Source organism: Prunus mume, linkage group LG4, assembly GCF_029339155.1.
Source record: "Prunus mume cultivar Tortuosa linkage group LG4, ASM2933915v1, whole genome shotgun sequence".
Taxonomy (NCBI): domain Eukaryota; kingdom Viridiplantae; phylum Streptophyta; class Magnoliopsida; order Rosales; family Rosaceae; genus Prunus; species Prunus mume.
This window is the reverse complement of record NC_142701.1, coordinates 20,646,956-20,664,504: the sequence shown is the minus strand read 5'-3', so window position 1 is coordinate 20,664,504 and position 17,549 is coordinate 20,646,956. Positions and strand designations below refer to the sequence as shown.

Here is a 17,549-nt window from a genome sequence, read left to right as displayed (position 1 = left end):
TTGGTGGGCCCAAGACCATAGTTTCAATATCCACCGACTCAAATTGGGCCCAAAACAACAAGCGCGCAACACGTATCATGCAAAATGCAAAGTCCATCACCATCTTTTTTTTTTATTCCTTCCTTGCACGGTTTTTTTTTCATTGTATTTGTCCTTCTGCCTTTGCGAGCTCTAACAGAAGCCGAGAAAATTGTTCTAAAGGTACGAGCTTGCTTTCCGCTTTCTTACTGTTTTTTGTATGTATGGGTTTGCTGAGACTGGAAAAAAAATGGTGTTGTTATATCTGTCATTTCCTAATTTCGTTTGTATTGTGGAATGTAGGAGATGGGTGTGCTAGAATATGTGCTTCTGAATATGGTTGGGCTCTTTTTGATATATTTGAATGCTTTACGATGAGCTTTCTAAAATCTGATGATCTTCAATCATCCAGAGTTTTAGAAAGAAAGTAAATCAAGGAACTTTAATTGTTTTTATTTTCAATCAAAATCATGACTGAACATATGATGTGCAGTCAGTATTGAATATCACTGAGCATACCTTTTGTGCGTTTTAGATTTTTTGTTAATGGGTATTTGGGTTCTTGATTTTGGATTTTGGAAGATGTTCTTCGAGCTCATAAAATATTCCTCTTTTTATATGTGGGAAGTTTTCTGCATTTTCGTGTGTATTGTTTGTAACAAAAGTTATGTTGATATTCAGGTTTCAGAACCATTTTAACAAGTGCACCATTAAAATGGATTACGATGGTGGTCCTGAAGCAAGTGTATCTGTTAATGATGTTAATATTGATGACCCAGAAGTGGATTCGAGTAAAGTTGGCAATCTTGAAAGTGTCTCATCTGATGGTGTGATTGTTGGAGAATTAAGAAGTGTTGGCGAGGTTTTCACCAGAGTGGAATTGGATCTAGCGTGTGCTTCTGAGAAGTTAGTTAACTTAAATGTTCTTATGATGCATGTGGCAACCAAGGAGAGTGACTTGGAAGCCCTTTCTTCCAAGGAAGAGCAGACATCAGTTGATTCTGTTGAGAACGCTATGGAGTTCGTTCTCTTGTCTGGAATTTTGGACTCTGAGGTGAGTGAATTGGATAAACTCATGGCTATACTTCAAGCAGAGATCACCAATGCCCAGGGGCTGCTATCTTCATACACATGTTTGGGAGAAACTTTCGTGGTAGTAGAAGACAAGCTGTGTGACTCTGAACAATCTTTGAAGCAGTTGCAAGATCAGATCTCTGAAATAAGGATGCAATCCTTGAAGTTCCAGAGGACGTTTTCATGTTATGATGGAGAAGAAAATTGTGAGTTACAAGCATGATTCAGTATATTGTTGTTGATTTTCTTGTCAATATCATATTTTTCTCATTCTTATTGTGCTTATGGATGATGGGGTTGCCAGGAAATTTTAGGGTGTAGGGCAGACAGGATTTATAACCACCTTTGTGCAGGCATTTGTTTTTTTTTTTTCGCATTCTCATCCATGCATATGGACAGGGAATGCTAACAGAGGAGTGGGCTATTTAGAGGATGACAAGTTCTCAAGCATGAATGTAAAGATAAATATGCAAACTGTTGAACAGCAAAGACATATACTGAGGATGCTAGAGAAATCTTTAGCAAGAGAGATGGATCTTGAAAAGAAATTGACTGAATCAAAACAAATCGAAGAAGATATGAAACTGAGGCTGCTGTCTTCAGATCAAGAAGCATATTGCATGGAGGAGGAGGCAGCAGATGCTTGGGAGAGGTGGTTACAGGTGGATAATGCATCTGAGGTCCTTATGGGTATTTCAAAAGAATTACTGGGTAAACTCCATATTCTCCAGTTTAACTTAAACGGTTCAGTTCAGCGGGAAGCTGAACTAAGATTGAAGCTTGATGGTCAGGTTGAATCCCGAGAAAGCTCTTTGCGGAAACTTGAAAGCAGCAACGCAAAACTAAATAGCTTCCTTTTAGATCAGACAGCCGGCTTAAAAGACAGCTTGAAGGAAGCTGAAGATAAGTTAATTCTTGCTGATTCTGAGGCCTTTACTTTGAGAGAAAAGGTGAGTTCACTTGAGGAACAGCATACTGTTCTATGCTCAGACATTAGTGAATTGGAAAATGTCATCACAGATCTGAAAGAGAAAGTATCAAAAGCTGAAACTAGGGCTGAGAATGCAGAAGCCAAAAGCAAATTATTAACAGAGACTAATATGGAACTTAATGAAGAGATCGGACTTCTTAAAAGCACTGGCAGTGCCTCAGAGACGGTGGATTCACTTGAGAGGAAGTTAAGGGAATCTGATACCCAATTACAGCATGCAGTGGCATCTGCTGAAGCTAGCCTGGAGAAACAACACATGTTGTATTCTACAATCAATGACATGGAAAGTGTGATTAAGGATCTAAAGCAGAAGGTTTTAAAAGCTGAAAGTCGGACTGACAGTGCAGAGGACAACTGTATAAGATTATCAGAATCTAATGCACTGCTAACTGAGGAACTAAGCTTTCTGAGGGGTAGATTGGCATGCATGGAGGCATCTTTGCATCAAGCCGAGGAAGTAAAATTAGCTACTGCAACTGATATTGGTATTCGGTCCAAAGTTCTTACAAGTTTAGTGGTGCAACTTGCTTTTGAAAGAGAGCGCCTTCATAAGCAGGTATTCACTTATCATGTATTTGATTAATTTTTCAATTTCAGGTTGAATTTTTTATTGTGAGGTGGAAATGTCTTTTTGCTGTCTCTGTCACATTGCTCAGCGCCTGATTTCTTTTTCCTTTTGGTCATTTACCATTTAGCATGTATGTGAGAAATGTAAATCTCAGCTATATAATCTCAATAAGTGATAATGTACTACGCAAAACTAGGAAATTACTTAAATATGGATCATATGGATCACTAAACTTATGATCTCCATGCGTAGAAATGTCCACACACATAACTGTGTAATACACAGAGTATACGTGCATGGGCATGCCCACATCCATGTTTTTTTCTGTTTGGCTCCACATACATGTTCATATGCATGTTTGTGTTGCCTTGGGAGCTTGGCTTAGATGACAAGAGTTGAGGTGGAGGTTTGGCAGGACGGGTATTAGGTCTAAATCTTGCCAAGCTAGAATATAGAAGGTATGCAGTTATGTCTTTATGTCTTTAAAGAGAGTTTGAAACCCAGTTAGCAGATATGATTTCTCTTCACTTCGGATTTAATGTTTCATCAAATTTTCTTTCGCAACTTTCGATGTTTGAAGGCAATTGTCTCTTTCTATCTAATTGAATTCCTCCCCATATTTTTAGTGTGCTGAACCGTTGAGTCATTAGAAGGGTCATATTGTCTTACTAAACATTGAAAGTTCTACATTGTCTTGTTTAATTTTTTTTTTATAAAGAAAACATGAAAATTTTACTTTTCTATCATTGCATTAAGCACTTAGACATCTTGTTTCCTGCCAATAAAGAAAGATTGAAATTTTTGTTTAAGCATATTGAAATCTAAGTGATGGCACATCAGCCGGCCTTGCTTTAGTAAAATGTGTTTTTCCAAACTCTAAATTTTCGTCTTAGCTGCTGGTGATTGAATGTGCAGATTTCTTCATTAGCGGTGGAGAATAAAACTTTGGTACTGAAGTTGCAAACAAACAATAGTCCATCTGTGGTAATGGGAAATGATGATAGAGGAAATCATAAAGACTTCATGCCCTCAAAGCATGGTTTGGCTACTGGCACAAGAGAAAGTAAGGAAGAAGCTGATGAGTTGTCTGATAGTAATTGTAAGGTCTGTGCCGTCATCAAGCCTGTTTGACTTCTTATACTGTTTGACTTGATATCCTTTTTTTTTTATATATATTATAAATCATTGTTCTTTTCTTAAATTTTTGCTTCTGTTCTGTTTTATATTTCTCATGCTTAAGGATGCGTTTTGTTGTCATTCAATATAATTTCATATTCAGCATTCAGATTTCTTTGCAAATTTTCTGCATGTACTGTGTTATACTGAGAGTTTGTTTTTCAATTGTAACACAAGTTGAAATACGACATTATTGACTCTAAAGTAGCCTCCTTATTTTATATTTTCAGCTGGATGAGACTCAGAATAATGTTTCTGTTGGTGAGACTGAAGTGGGACCTACTGATTCTACATCAGAGTTTGAGACCGCAAGGAGAATAGATGCAGGAGTTCTGAGCTTCAAGCATTTCCTCGTGGCGATGCTTATTTTACTGATTTCAGTTGCAGCTTATTTTTTTCTCCAACAAGACTGCCCATTTTGATGTTGCTGCTGGAGTTTCCTCATGAGCTTGTCTCCACAGTAGCTTTCTTGTAACAACCAGTGTAGAGCAACGAAGATCTGGAAAACGAAAAAACGAAGAACAACAAAGTTATTTTCTGAAACTGTTTAGGGATAGGCAATCTATTGTGCCTAAGGTACAAATTGCATCAAAGTGAGATGCTGAATGCCCTTCAGCATTGAGAAATAAAAAGATATCATTTGATAGCGTGTTTCCCATCTTAGCTTTCTCCTCAAGTACTCAAAGGGATGTAAACACAGAATGATAGGAGATTGTTGTAACTAGTTCAGAAACAACTTCAATGATAGTTTTTACCATCATTTATGAATTTTTAGTGCTTACAATTATAAATTTATGTCCAAGAAAGATCGATGGATGTTTGTGAATTTGTTCTTTTTGTGATTGCCCTGGCTCCATACCAAGCCTTTGAATGCGCATATATTATCTTTTTAAATCTCTCTTATGCTCTTGGTTTGAATTATTTCGTAGGTAATTTGGAAATCCCTCCCACACAGATTGTATAACCAACCAGTATCAAGTCTTTGGATTATATGATTTACTAATCCAACAAAATTCATGCTGAGGTTCCAATCCAGTATCAGGGAACACATTTTGTAGCAAAATTCCTATAACTGATTCTTTGTTGCACTTGAACCATTTGTCTGAGAGAAGTTCAATATATTTGATATTAGTTTGGAGCTCACAAGCGTTAGAATATGACTTCGTCAAAACATAACAAATAAAACTCTTGATGAGAGAGTTCCTTTGTTATCAAGGACTCAAAAATTAAAACCAGTTAAGAACAAAGAATACCTAGATTCAGTTATAACTAACTTATTAAATTCCTCCAACTTAAGATAAATAGCCCCTCATTTTGCATCAACCTTGGTCAACCTTTCTGTTTATGTCCCATTTACCCCAACTGCGATCATATACACAAGCTTGTCCAAGAACATCAACAAAAAGATCTTGGAATACCTTCTTGGTTTATGAACCTTGTGATGTGCTCTTCTTGGGGATTGAGGGATTGAAATATAATGTTACAATTCCAATCCAATGCAACAATGAAATATAATGATTAGAGGAATTGAATAATCTGTTTCGCCTTTATGAACAAAATAGTAAGATTACAAGTAGTTATACTTGTATTTCATCATTTAACCATGAACATTTCTAAAAATTCCAATCCAACGCACTCGGGCTCTGATTTCTGGCAAAATTTGTGTGTTTATCTATGAGGCTATACAGAAATGATGATATGAATGTTCTTTGTGAATTTGATGTAATTGTACAGACCTAGGGCTTGTGTTTAAATAGAATGGCCGATACCTGTTCTAACAAGTATCAGATAAGGGCAAACCCAATATTTTTTTTTAAAAAAACATTATATGATATTTGAATTTTAAAAATAATTCAAATAAATAAATAATTAATCAGATTTAATTTAAATCATAGAGCCCCAAGGCCGATCTTTTGATTAATTATATATATTAATTAACCATTAACGCAACTAATCAACCATTGACCCAACTAATTAGGCATTGACCCAAGAGCCCCAAGGCCTATCTTTTTATTCAATAATATGTGAAATTATGTGTACAATACGTGAATTTTGTGTGTATTCTAAAAAAAAATGTAAAAACATACATGTATTAAATGAAAAATACATATGTATGTGTACAATACATTTGCTTTTTGAAAAATATATATTTTATTGAGTTTTTAAGACGTGTAAAGAAAACGGATCTATTAATGAAAAATACGTACGTACATGTATAATATGAGTATTCAATGTGAAAATGCTAAATTCTTTATATGGGTAATTACTCTGGCAACGAAAAACAAAATCAAAGTGGAACAATAGAGACTTGAGCAAAGGCCTAAAAGAAAATAGGGGAAATTTTTATTTTTTATTTAATTTTCCAAAAGAAAACGATGCCAGTATATATGAAGAGTATAGCCGATCGGCTATACGATTTATTAAAAATAAAAATGAAAAAAAAAACCCCAGTCAAGCGGCGCGGCTATACTATATTTTTTTTTGAAAACTCCGGGTATAGCCGAACGGCTATACTATGCTGGAGTGAATTATAGCCGCGCGGCTATACTATTTTTAAAACAAAATAGCCGGACGGCTATACTATTTATGGGCAAAAAAGGACCCGCATGGCTCTCAGTTGTCCACGTGTGAAAACAGGTATAGCCGAGTGGTTATACTATTTTTAATATAAAAATACCCTATTGAAGCCGCCCGGCTATACTATTTTGTTAAAATAAAAAGGGTCCACGTGTCAAAAATATATAGCCGAGCGGCTATACTATTTTTAAATAAAAGAAATACCGTAGTATAGCCTTGCTCTTTGTATCGTGTGATTTGCTGCAAACACTTGCTCATTCCAGATTTCTCTTCGAAATAGTTGATGAAACAGGCACATCAGGTTATGGCGTAACAAGCGCATCCGAAGAAACATGGTATCGCAGAACAAGTGGAACCGGCGGAACAATAATGAGGGAAAATCGATGCGGCTGGTCTCTTCCTAAATTTTTAAGATCAAATCAGAACCTAGGATTACGAGAGATACCAATGTTTTCAGTTCCTTGTCCACGCAATCGTACTTTGCTGGATACTTGGAAGTGAAGAGCCCCCTAGCCACATCATAATGAAAGAGAATTCAGGTGTCATCCTCGATCCATCCCATTCCAAATTTCTTGTCGTTCAAAAATTCCCAAACGTTCGTTACAAGATTTGGAACGTTTGCCGGAATACACGATGGCGTAACAGGCACATCCCCGAAACAACGATAAGTGAAGGATGATGGATGATCTTTTGTCAAAATTAACAAGATCAAATCAGAACCTAGGATTACGAGATAAACAACTAAAAATACGTACCATTGTTTTAAGTTTCTTGTCTACATAATCGTACGTCACAGAGTACTTGGAAGTGAAGAAACCCCTATCCACATCATGGTGAAAGATAATTCGGGTGCCATCATCGCTGCATACCATTCCGGATTTCTCGTCCTTTAAAAACTCCCAAACATTCCACACAAGCTGCGGAACTGTCTCCGAAACAAGCTGTGGCGGAAGGAACTATAGCACATCCGCTGAAACAGGCTGTGGCAGAACATGTGCATCCACTTGAACAACGATGAGGGAAAGGTGATGAGGCTTATCTCTTTCAAAAGAGTCTTGCTTTATACACTGCCTAGGATTACGAGATAAACAACAGAAAACACGTACCATTGTTTCCTGTCCAAATAGTCGTACTTCATAGGGTACTTGGAAGTGAAGAAACCTCTAGCCACATCATGGTGAAAGAGAGATCATTTATATTATCATGGATTGAGATTTGACTATCAATAAAGTCCCTAAATTAAGGGCTCCATATATTATTGTAAATTAATTTTCGGATTTAATTTAAAGATATTAAAGGGATTTCCGAAAAGAAAGGGATCAGTGATGTGCTAGAAATTAAGGATTATTCATTTAGAAAAATCGTACAGTTACAAATCAAAGGAATATATGGTGGATGGCACAGATTGTAATTTTAGTATTAATATAAGGACAAATATTATATGATACATATTTTAAATTTGAGTTTTCATGGCAAATGAAATTTAGGGTGAGTTTATATATATATACAGAGAGCTTCCATTGATGGATCCCTCAAATAAGCTTATTTGAGGGACACCCCTTGTAGGGCCCACTCCGGATTATATTTCACTAATCCAAACCGTTTATATGTAGATACACATTCAAAGATCATCTCTACAAAAAATCATTTGAATCCGATATCATTTGACCATTCAATTGAGTTATTGAAATTTTAGTACTTTCTTGAAGCACCGTGTTCATTGATTTTGTATGACACAATTGGATGTCGAAACGGTTTCCGATTTGTCTAATTTTTTGTAAGGATGATCTATGAATGAAGACCTAAAAAATAGATGATTTGGATCATTGAAAAAAAACTGTAGGGTACCCTAAAGAGTGTCCCTAAAATAAAATTATTTGAGGGATCCCTCAATAGAAGGGGACTGTATATATATATATATATATATATATAACCAAAAGGTAGAGAATTGTTAAACATTCAAAATACTAGAAAATATCATTGGTTAATGCAAACATTAAAATATGAAACTATTGAAACATGTAATATTTTGATTATCTCATGCGCTCAATTAAATATCCTTGGTTAAGATGATTTATCACACGTGCTCAATTAAAATATGAAATTGTTGAAACGAACATCTATATAAATACAATTTCGAACAAAAAATTACGAAACTTTGTAAGTCGCGTAGCGCGTGATTAAAAAAGCCTCTACACGTTGTAGCGCGTGCAGAGAGTCTATTATATATAAAGCAAAAGGCAAAGAATTGTGAAACATTCAAAATACAAGAAAATGCCCTTGGTTAATTCAAACATTAAGAATTGAAATTATTAATTAAATAAGGATAATATGGTAAATTCACATTTTTATATTAAAAAAATTAAAATTAAAAGAAAAATATGATAATGGATCATATTTTTATGAAACACAACTACCCATTACTTTTTTAATTCTAAAATAAATTTAAATTTGTTATTAAAAAAAAAGCCTCTTCCAGGTGCGGAAGCGTATGCAGAGAGGCTAGTATATAAAATATAGGAGTTATATAGAATTAGGCACTTATTTTAATTTTTTTGCCCTCGGTTTGGTTTGATTGAATCAGCAACTTTGATTTTTTTTTCGGTAACTTGGCGGCTTTGAATTTATAAATCGAAAACTAAACCGATATATAAACATAATATATGACATGCATCTAATATGTTGTTAAATAGAATATGATAACCTATTTGTTTGAATTAATTGTTTCCTAAGTGTAAGTGCCAAAAGTGTTTGTGGGCTTTTGGAGAACATTGCAATTCCCCAATTCTTTTGCAGGCTGATGCTTAGCTGATGTATTACTTGTTGATCAAGAAAGTCTCGTTTGGGCCTTTGGTTTGAGCTTGACGTTGCCCTTTTTTTTGGATGCGTTAGGCGTGCCACTATTGATGTTTTACTCTTTTAGTAGAAAGAGAGAATGAGTGACCAAGTGATGTGAAGATGGTGCTACACTCGTTGATCTTAATCTCTAACCAAAGCCATTGTGCTCCAAATGGAGAATCTGGCTTGGATAGGTTCTTTTCTATGCCTCAGTTAAGAGGACTTTAATATTTCACTTGCTACGGTACAAACTTGGAAGAAGCAACAACTTTAAATTGATATTGGACATAAAGTGCAATGAAAGTTTAAAATTGGTGGTGTTCAAAAGGTAATTATATTGTTGTAAGAAAGCAAATACATATCTATTTAGATCAAATACATTTGATCTGAAAACAATAAGCAACCTAACATGAACCAAAGAAATGATCATTGGACATAAACAAAACTCCTCAGACACCACTATAATCTATTTGAGACAGTACAATGAGTCCGATGAAGGTGTCAACAATATCTACAATGCTTAGGAAAACTTGCGCATATACAAATTTTGATTTTAGATAAACTAGAAAAAGTGGCTAGCTTACAAAAATCATATCAAGCATTGATGTTGGCAAATCATTAAGATTACAAACAATAACAAAGTAATTCCGATAAAAAGTTGTCAATTGGGAATTAATCAGAGTATGTGTTTGGGAAAAAAAGAGAGTTCTAATTAGGAGTTGTCAACGTGGGACTCAAGAGATTGAAAGAGGATTTGATTCAAGTCTTAGCCATGCTGTGATATGTATTTGGCAAGTTGTTTGAGTCAAGTGTATTTGAGGTTGGTTCAAATAAGATGTTTGTTCTTAAGAGAAATTGGTTGTCCTTGAATCAATATCTCCTCCAGTTATTTATAGTCTTTTTGGCTTCTCGGATTTGTCCTCTGGGTAAAGGGAAAGTCCTGATTATTGGTCTCTTCTCTACAATTGAGTTTGGCGGTCTATTGGATCTTCCTTAGTTCTTGGGCTTTTAACAGGCTCAGACACGTTGGACGGGCCGATCTTCATGGTTCAAATCGCATTTAATGCGGTTGTCTTACTCTTCTTCCACCATCTGACTTTCCATTAGTTGTCGAAGTAAGCTCTGAGTTCAAAATTGGATATTCGCGCTTTTACCCGGGTAAAAGTAACGGTCTTCTAAGTTTTAGCCAAAAAAATTTCGAATAAACCACACCATAGATCTTTGTTTATTTAAACTAAAGGCCTTCTTTTGGGGACCAATTATGACATGCCACGTATTGGCTGAAAATTGATTTTAAAGTCATACATTTACATTATCTCTTAATTTATGAATCTTAAAGAAAAGAAATCATTTTATCCATTTTAGGGGACCAAATCATATGACTTTGCAATAACCATTTCAATTTGGTTTTGAGACCATTTATTTGATTTCTATGATATCTGTAGGAGCACATAATCCGGATTCCAATCACAAGGTGCCACATGGATAAGAAGAATATCTAGAGCCCATTTATTTGGCCATTAATTAATACTAAAAATAAGGATATTATCTTTATTTGAGAATATAATCACCAATTAAAGGATAATATGGCCAATATGGAGTATTATCCTATTTTGGAGATATCATCATCAATTAATGATTTGATCCCAATCAAATTTCCCTAATGGACTCAATCTCTACATTTTGGGGAAAAAATATCTACCTTCCAAATAGGAAGATATTCTTTAGAGCCCTATAAATACATGGTCACATTCAACACCCAAGGTAATCTGAAACTCAACACTAAACACCTGAAATCTCTCTCTCTCTCTCTCTCTCTCTCTCTCTCTCTCTCTCTCTCTCTCTCTCTCTCTCTCTCTCTCTCTCCGACACCTCCATTTCTGCCGGCCTCACCACTCTCGTCTCTCCCACACGGCTAAGTGCCACCACACACGGCTCTGCCACCTGGTTCTTCCCGAGAGAAAACTACGTACCCTTTTTTAGCTATTATTTCTTAAAGATCCAATCAAACTAACTTAGGCATTGGAATGCATTTGGCCAACATCCCTAGGTGTGGTCTTTTACTCCCGTCTGTTTTGCAGGAACCGAGGAAGAGATGGAAGGAAGCTTCAGGGGTGGAGAATCTAAAAACGAACATTCTCCCGTGAGAAATTTGCACAAACAATATCCATCGAACACATTCTCTCCGATGAGCTTTACTTTTCCAGTTGACCAATTTGTCTAGTCTACGTCTTCATAGTCCCGCACTGTCTGATGTATTTGGGCTTTTAAACATAACTTATGGAGCCCCAATTATTTTATAACTAATTTTGGCAACTGGACTTCTGCTGTTCATAAAATCAGCCCATCATTGCAGAACTTGGGCTGAGCCAATTTTGGTCCAAACACTAGGCAATTTGGAAATCCCTTCCACACGGACCATATAACCAACCTACAAAAAAGAAAACTGCACATCACTTTTCTTCTTTTTCTTTTTCTCAAGCTCTTGGTTTGATCACTCTGTTCATGGGAATTCTACAAACAAATTCAAACCCAACACAATTCAAAGGTCCACGTTCCAATCAAATTCCAAATCCAGTTTTTGGATTATATGATTTACCAACCCAATAAAAATCATGCTGAGGTTCCAATCCAGTATCAAGGCATACATTTTGTAGCAACATTCCTACCACTGATTCTTTGTTGCAATTGAACCATTTGTCTGAGAGAGTTTCAATATATTTTATATTGGTTTGGAACTCACAAGCATTAGAATATGACTTCTGGGAATCCAGAAAACATGAAACATAACAAAGAAAACTCAGACGAGAGAGTTCCCTTGTTATCAAGGACTCAAGATGAGAAAGTGATGACAGATAAATACTCTGGAGCATCCTTTCATGGCTCTGTGTTCAATCTGTCATGCACCATTGTTGGTTCTGGCATTATGAGCCTGCCTGCAACCTTGAAAATGCTGGGGCTCGTTCCTGGTATTGTTTTGATAATTATAGTTGCATTTGTTATCGAGGCGTCGATCGAGATGTTGTTGAGATTCAGCAGGGCAGGGTGTGCATATTCCTATGGTGATGCCATGGCTGATGCCTTTGGAAGAATTGGGAAAGTCTTACTTCAGATCTGCATTGTTATCTACAACACTGGTTCTCTTATAGTGTACATGATTATAATTGGTATGACGCCATTTCTTCTGCTTACATTGGTCTTACTACTTTCAAAACCATTGTTTTGTATTGTTTCTGTTGTGGCTCAGAAAATGTTTGTTTCCTTTTCGAAACCAGAGGATGTGCTTTCTGGATCAACCTCAAAAGAGGTTCACCATGCCGGCATTTTGGAAGGGTGGTTTGGAGAACATTGGTGGACTAGCCGCGCCTTTGTTCTTGTTGCAGTAACTGTCATTATATTTTTTCCATTGATGTTCTTCGAGCGTATTGGTTGGTAAATATTTCCTTTATGCATCAGTGCTAATTAATGATACCTTGTTTCTGCGTAATATAAAGTTGCAGCTTAGTACAGTTCCTGTGCAAATAAATCATCTTGGTCGCTTGTAATTTGATATAATCGTAGTTTGCTATGCATAGTTAGGTTAAACTCAGTAGGGCAGAGATATAATTCTTTGTTTTTCGGTTGCAGATTCAGCCAGATATATCTCTGTTATATCAGTCGGATTGGCGATTGTGTTCCTTCTTGTTGTCATTGGGGTCACAACTTTCAAATTAGTGGTCGGAAGCATAGAGACGCCTAAATGGTTTCCGGCTGTTACTGATTCAACATCATTCCTTAATCTCTTCACTGCAGTCCCTGTTGTTGTCTTTGCATACATCTGCCACTACAATGGTATTCAATCTGATCATCTCTTTATATCCAGGTCGTTACATGTGTAGCATTTTCTGTTTCTATAATTTTAACAACTTATTTTTTGCACTGGAATCCTGATTCGCAATTTGCGTGCTTTCAAGGAAAACAGAAAAAAAAAAAAAACAATTATATCTTTTGCATCCCTTATAATTTGCTCTTTTTTACCCCTCATGGTTAGATTTTTTGGTGCTAAGTATGCAAAATGGAAGAAGAACAAAGTTCCATACTCATATTGTTATCCTTGCAGAACTTTAGAATTTGCAAATGGTTGCATTCTGAAAATATGAATGTTGATAATTTTCAGTTCACACAATACAGAATGAGCTTGCAGATTCTTCCCTAATTCAAGGGTTGTTCGGGGTTCGCTTGCTCTATGTGCGGTTATCTATGTAATGACTGGCATTTTCGGGTTCCTTCTGTTTGGTGAATCAACATATACTGACTTGCTCTCCAACTTTGACACTGACATTGGTGTTCCATATAGCTCACTGTTCAACGACATTGTTCGAATTAGCTATGCCGGTCATGTTATACTTGTCTTCCCAACCATATTCTTACCTCTGCGGCTCAACTTGGATGGCCTCCTTTTCCCCTCAGCAAGGCCCCTGGCTTTGGACAAGAAGAGGTTTGTGTTGGAAAGTGTAGGGCTTGTCCTCATTTCCCTTGTGGGTGCAATATCCATACCAAATATTTGGGTAGCTTTTGAGTTCACAGGAGCAACAATGGGAGGGTTACTTGCATTTGTGTTTCCTGCCTCCATCACTCTCAAGTGAGCTCTTTTTCATTCTTAATTCAACTAGAAACTCACTTATCTCGATATCGATTGTTCTAATTCATAGATTTTCTCTGTTAATCTGGTGTTTCAGGGACCCTCATTGTATAGCCACTACCAAGGACAAGATTGTGTCAGTCTCCATGATCATTCTTGCAGTAGTTTCAAACTTCATGGCCATATATAGCAATCTGCGCTCTTTGTTGTCCTAACTGAGAAGAGCACTTGGTGCCTTGGCCAAATGGAACGAAAGACAAAAGAAAAAGTGACATCGAATTTATTCATGAATTTAAGGATAAATTCACATATTTGTTCTTTGAAAGTGAAGACAATTTGTTTTATTCATTTATTTATATGACTTACTTGAGATTGTTGTACAAGTTTCAATGTGATTGTCGTGTCGTACTAAATATCTTGGCCAACCATGCCACGTGTCGCAATTGGAACCTCCTGTGGTTTCGAAGAGTATGTCCGAGGCTTCCATCATTGTCTGTCGTTTTTGTTATGACTTTTGCCTAGGTGCTGATTACCCATCTAACTAAACCACATGTTGTATTCACTACAAATAATGGAGGCCTTCCAGTCAAATGGGAACACTCATTTATGTATTTTTGTATTTGTTTGACTAGCAGCTGAACAGCCTTTGCTCTAATACTTAAAAAAATTTGTCCCTCTAAATTCAGAGTTTGTATCTACTTTCCTTCTGTTTGTCTACCTATAAGAACCAGTTGTTTATTTTGTTTAGGTTCTATAGAAACCAAATTTGACCTTTCGTTCTTTTTTCTGTTTTCAATTCAACTTCTTGTTGCCAGGAGAGATTATGTTCAATATTGTTGAGTTCCACTAGGAAGAAAGCCACTCATTTTAAGTACTTGCAGTTTTTGATTCTTTGGTCTTGAATTTATATCAAGATTTTATAACCCAATTGTCACTTCCATTACTATTGTTAAGTCCTGTATCGAATTTTCGATCTAGTTCGAAACAGAGTTGTTTTCTGTTTAGTAGTTTTGCTTTGCAGGCAGCACATTAGGTGATTCTTTTGGGAATTTATAAAATTTCTGCTTGCTAACTGATGTTGTATGTTGAACTCTCAAAGTGATAAAATTTGAAAGCTCTGATTTTGAAGTAGTGAGTGAGCCATTGGAATATGAGTACACCACAAAGTGAACACCAATTAGTTGATGAGAGGACCCTTTTGTTGCCCACAAGCCAAAATGAAGAAGCTGAAGCTGGGTTTGGCAAACCCAGCAGAAGAGCTTCTTTTCATGGGTCTGTGTTCAATTTGTCCTGCACTGTTATTGGTTCTGGAATTATGAGCCTGCCTGCTACCTTGAACATATTGGGGCTCATCCCAGGGGTTGCTTTGATCATCATAGCTGCATTCTTAACAGAAGCATCAATTGATTTTTTGCTGAGATTCAGCAAGCCTGGTTCAGCATTTTCTTATGGTGATGTCATGGGCGAAGCCTTTGGAAAAGTTGGGAAGGTTTTGCTTCAGAGCTGTGTTATAATCAACAATATTGGTTCTCTTACTGTGTATATGATCATAATAGGTGAAATTTCAATGCTTTTTCTTCTTCTGTTATCATTTACCAATTTTTGTCAAGGCTCAAATATTATAGGCATTCTGTTCCAGATTAAAGCATGCTAAGCTTCTTGGTTAATTCTATTTTTTGGTTACCAGAGGATGTGCTTTCTGGCTCAACTTCAAATGGACTGGACGTGCTTTCGTTCTTATTGTCCTTACTGTTGTCGTAATTGTTCCATTGATATGTTTTAAGCGTATTGGTTAGTATTTCTTCCCTTGTTAATTTTTCTGTTTGGCATAGAATAGCTGTACATAGAGATTTACCAACAAGAAGACCCTTTCAAATTTGCCTGCAGATTCACTGAGGTTCACATCAGCTTTATCAATTACGCTAGCAGTTGTTTTTCTTGTTGCTGTCATCGTAATCACTGTGTACAAATTAATACTGGGAAGCATAGAGGCACCTGCATTGTTTCCTAGTGTTACTGGTCTGACTTCCTTTCTAAATCTCTTCACTGCATTTCCTGTTGTGGTTTTTGCTTATGTCTGCCACTACAATGGTAAGCAAGTTGATCCTCTTCTTATAAACCAGTCTTCTTTCATGCACAGTGTTTGTAGGAAAGTGATCGTCAAAACATAATTATACACTCGCAATCTCCATCCACATTATATAATCTGATATCTGGGGTGATGTCAAAACATAAATGAGCGGAAAATTCAGCAAGTTTCTGAAGATGCAATATAAGTTAAATGACTGGGAAGATAAGTTTCTAATCTAAAATTTTGAGGATGACTATCTATTAGTGGGAAACATCTTTGATCCTGTCTTCAGCAATGTCTCTCATATCATATCCTTGTCTATATATCTCAATTTCCAAAACTTCAAGTTGAGATCCAGCCATTTTATTTTGATGCAGTTCATAGCATACAAAATGAGCTTGAAGATTCTCGAAGGATGCCAGCCATTGTGCAGACTACAGTTGCTCTCTGTGCCTTTGTGTATGTGATGACCGGCGTGTTCGGGTTCCTCCTGTTTGGTGAATCAACTCTTTTGACCTGCTCTCCAACTTTGACACAGACCTTGGCATTCCATATAGCTCTGTCTTCAACGATATAGTTCGTATAAGTTACGCAGGCCACATCTTACTTGTATATCCCATTATTCTTTTTCCCCTGCGCCTTAACTTGGACGGCCTTCTCTTCCCCTCAGCCAGACCGTTGGCTTCGGACAACGTGAGGTTTTCATTGTTCAGCTCAGGGATCATTGTCATCACCCTCTTGGGTGCAATATTCATACCAAGCATATGGGTGGCTTTTGAGTTCACTGGAGCAACTGTTGGAGCTTTGCTTGCATTCATCTTTCCTGCTTGCATTGTTCTCAAGTGAGTTTTATCTTTTTACTTTCTGCTAGAATTTCTTGTATTTTAATCTTCACATTTGGTTTTGATCTTTTGTTTTTCAGGGACCCTCATGGCATAGCATGGAAGAAGGACAAGATTTTGTCTGTCTTCATGATCATTGTTGCTGTAGTGTCAAGTGTGGTAGCCATTTACAGTGATGCATATTCATTATTGACATAGCAAGGGCAATAAATATACCCTCCAATTTTTCATTTTTAATAATGTTGCTTGAGGGCTCTAACTAATCAATTGAAACATGTCAGATATATTGTCTGAATGAATGAATTGTAGTTGTAAAGGCAGACACAAGGAAAGAGAAGGAAATTATGCTTCTGCAACCTCTGATTATAAGCTCAAGACTCTTAAATTTTTTCCATTCATGTAAAATTTGTTAAACATTGCACCATATTCTAATGATCTCACCACCTCTCTAATATGTAGGACTTACCTATGTAAGTTCATTTCTATATAAAAAATGCAAAGAACAATTGATTGAAACAAAAAAACCAAAAAGAAAAATAATAATTTGAACAGATTAGCATGCCTTTTTTTCTTTCTTACTTTCGGTTACTCACAGTGATGGGGCCATGGTTATCAGAAATTGTGAGTTTAGTATATCACACACTACATGAATATTAGGATTTAAACCAAGAATCATGCGTGGGTAAATTCAGATATTACTTTTTATTCCCAAAAGTGCACGTTATAGTCGCAGTTTTTATTTTGTTTAAGGACCTTTCTTATTAAAAGGCAAT

The 17,549-nt window shown here is 36.3% G+C and overlaps 2 protein-coding genes and 2 pseudogenes across 3 annotated transcripts; all 4 read left to right on the top strand.

The window, feature by feature from the left end:
* The first annotated feature begins 66 nt into the window (after positions 1-66).
* On the top strand, positions 67-4,633 carry WIT1 (WPP domain-interacting protein 1). The gene is made up of 5 exons (XM_008232101.3): positions 67-201; positions 700-1,298; positions 1,492-2,639; positions 3,567-3,755; positions 4,058-4,633. The coding sequence occupies exons 2-5, from the start codon at positions 734-736 to the stop codon at positions 4,247-4,249; spliced, it is 2,094 nt and encodes a 697-aa protein (XP_008230323.2). The 5' UTR covers positions 67-201; positions 700-733; the 3' UTR covers positions 4,250-4,633.
* Positions 4,634-11,997: 7,364 nt separating this feature from the next.
* Positions 11,998-13,487, top strand: LOC103329693 (amino acid transporter AVT6A pseudogene; annotated as a pseudogene).
* Positions 12,533-14,246, top strand: LOC148918119 (amino acid transporter AVT6A-like). Its single transcript, XM_089049828.1, has 4 exons — positions 12,533-12,674; positions 12,870-13,073; positions 13,399-13,863; positions 13,961-14,246. Exons 3-4 carry the CDS (start codon positions 13,487-13,489, stop codon positions 14,076-14,078), a joined length of 495 nt encoding a protein of 164 aa, XP_088905954.1. The 5' UTR covers positions 12,533-12,674; positions 12,870-13,073; positions 13,399-13,486; the 3' UTR covers positions 14,079-14,246.
* A 152-nt stretch (positions 14,247-14,398) lies between these two features.
* On the top strand, positions 14,399-17,132 carry LOC103329604 (amino acid transporter AVT6A-like; annotated as a pseudogene). Its single transcript, XR_016125942.1, has 5 exons — positions 14,399-15,419; positions 15,551-15,654; positions 15,751-15,954; positions 16,312-16,776; positions 16,857-17,132. The product of XR_016125942.1 is annotated as an amino acid transporter AVT6A-like (transcript).
* The last annotated feature ends 417 nt before the right edge of the window (positions 17,133-17,549 follow it).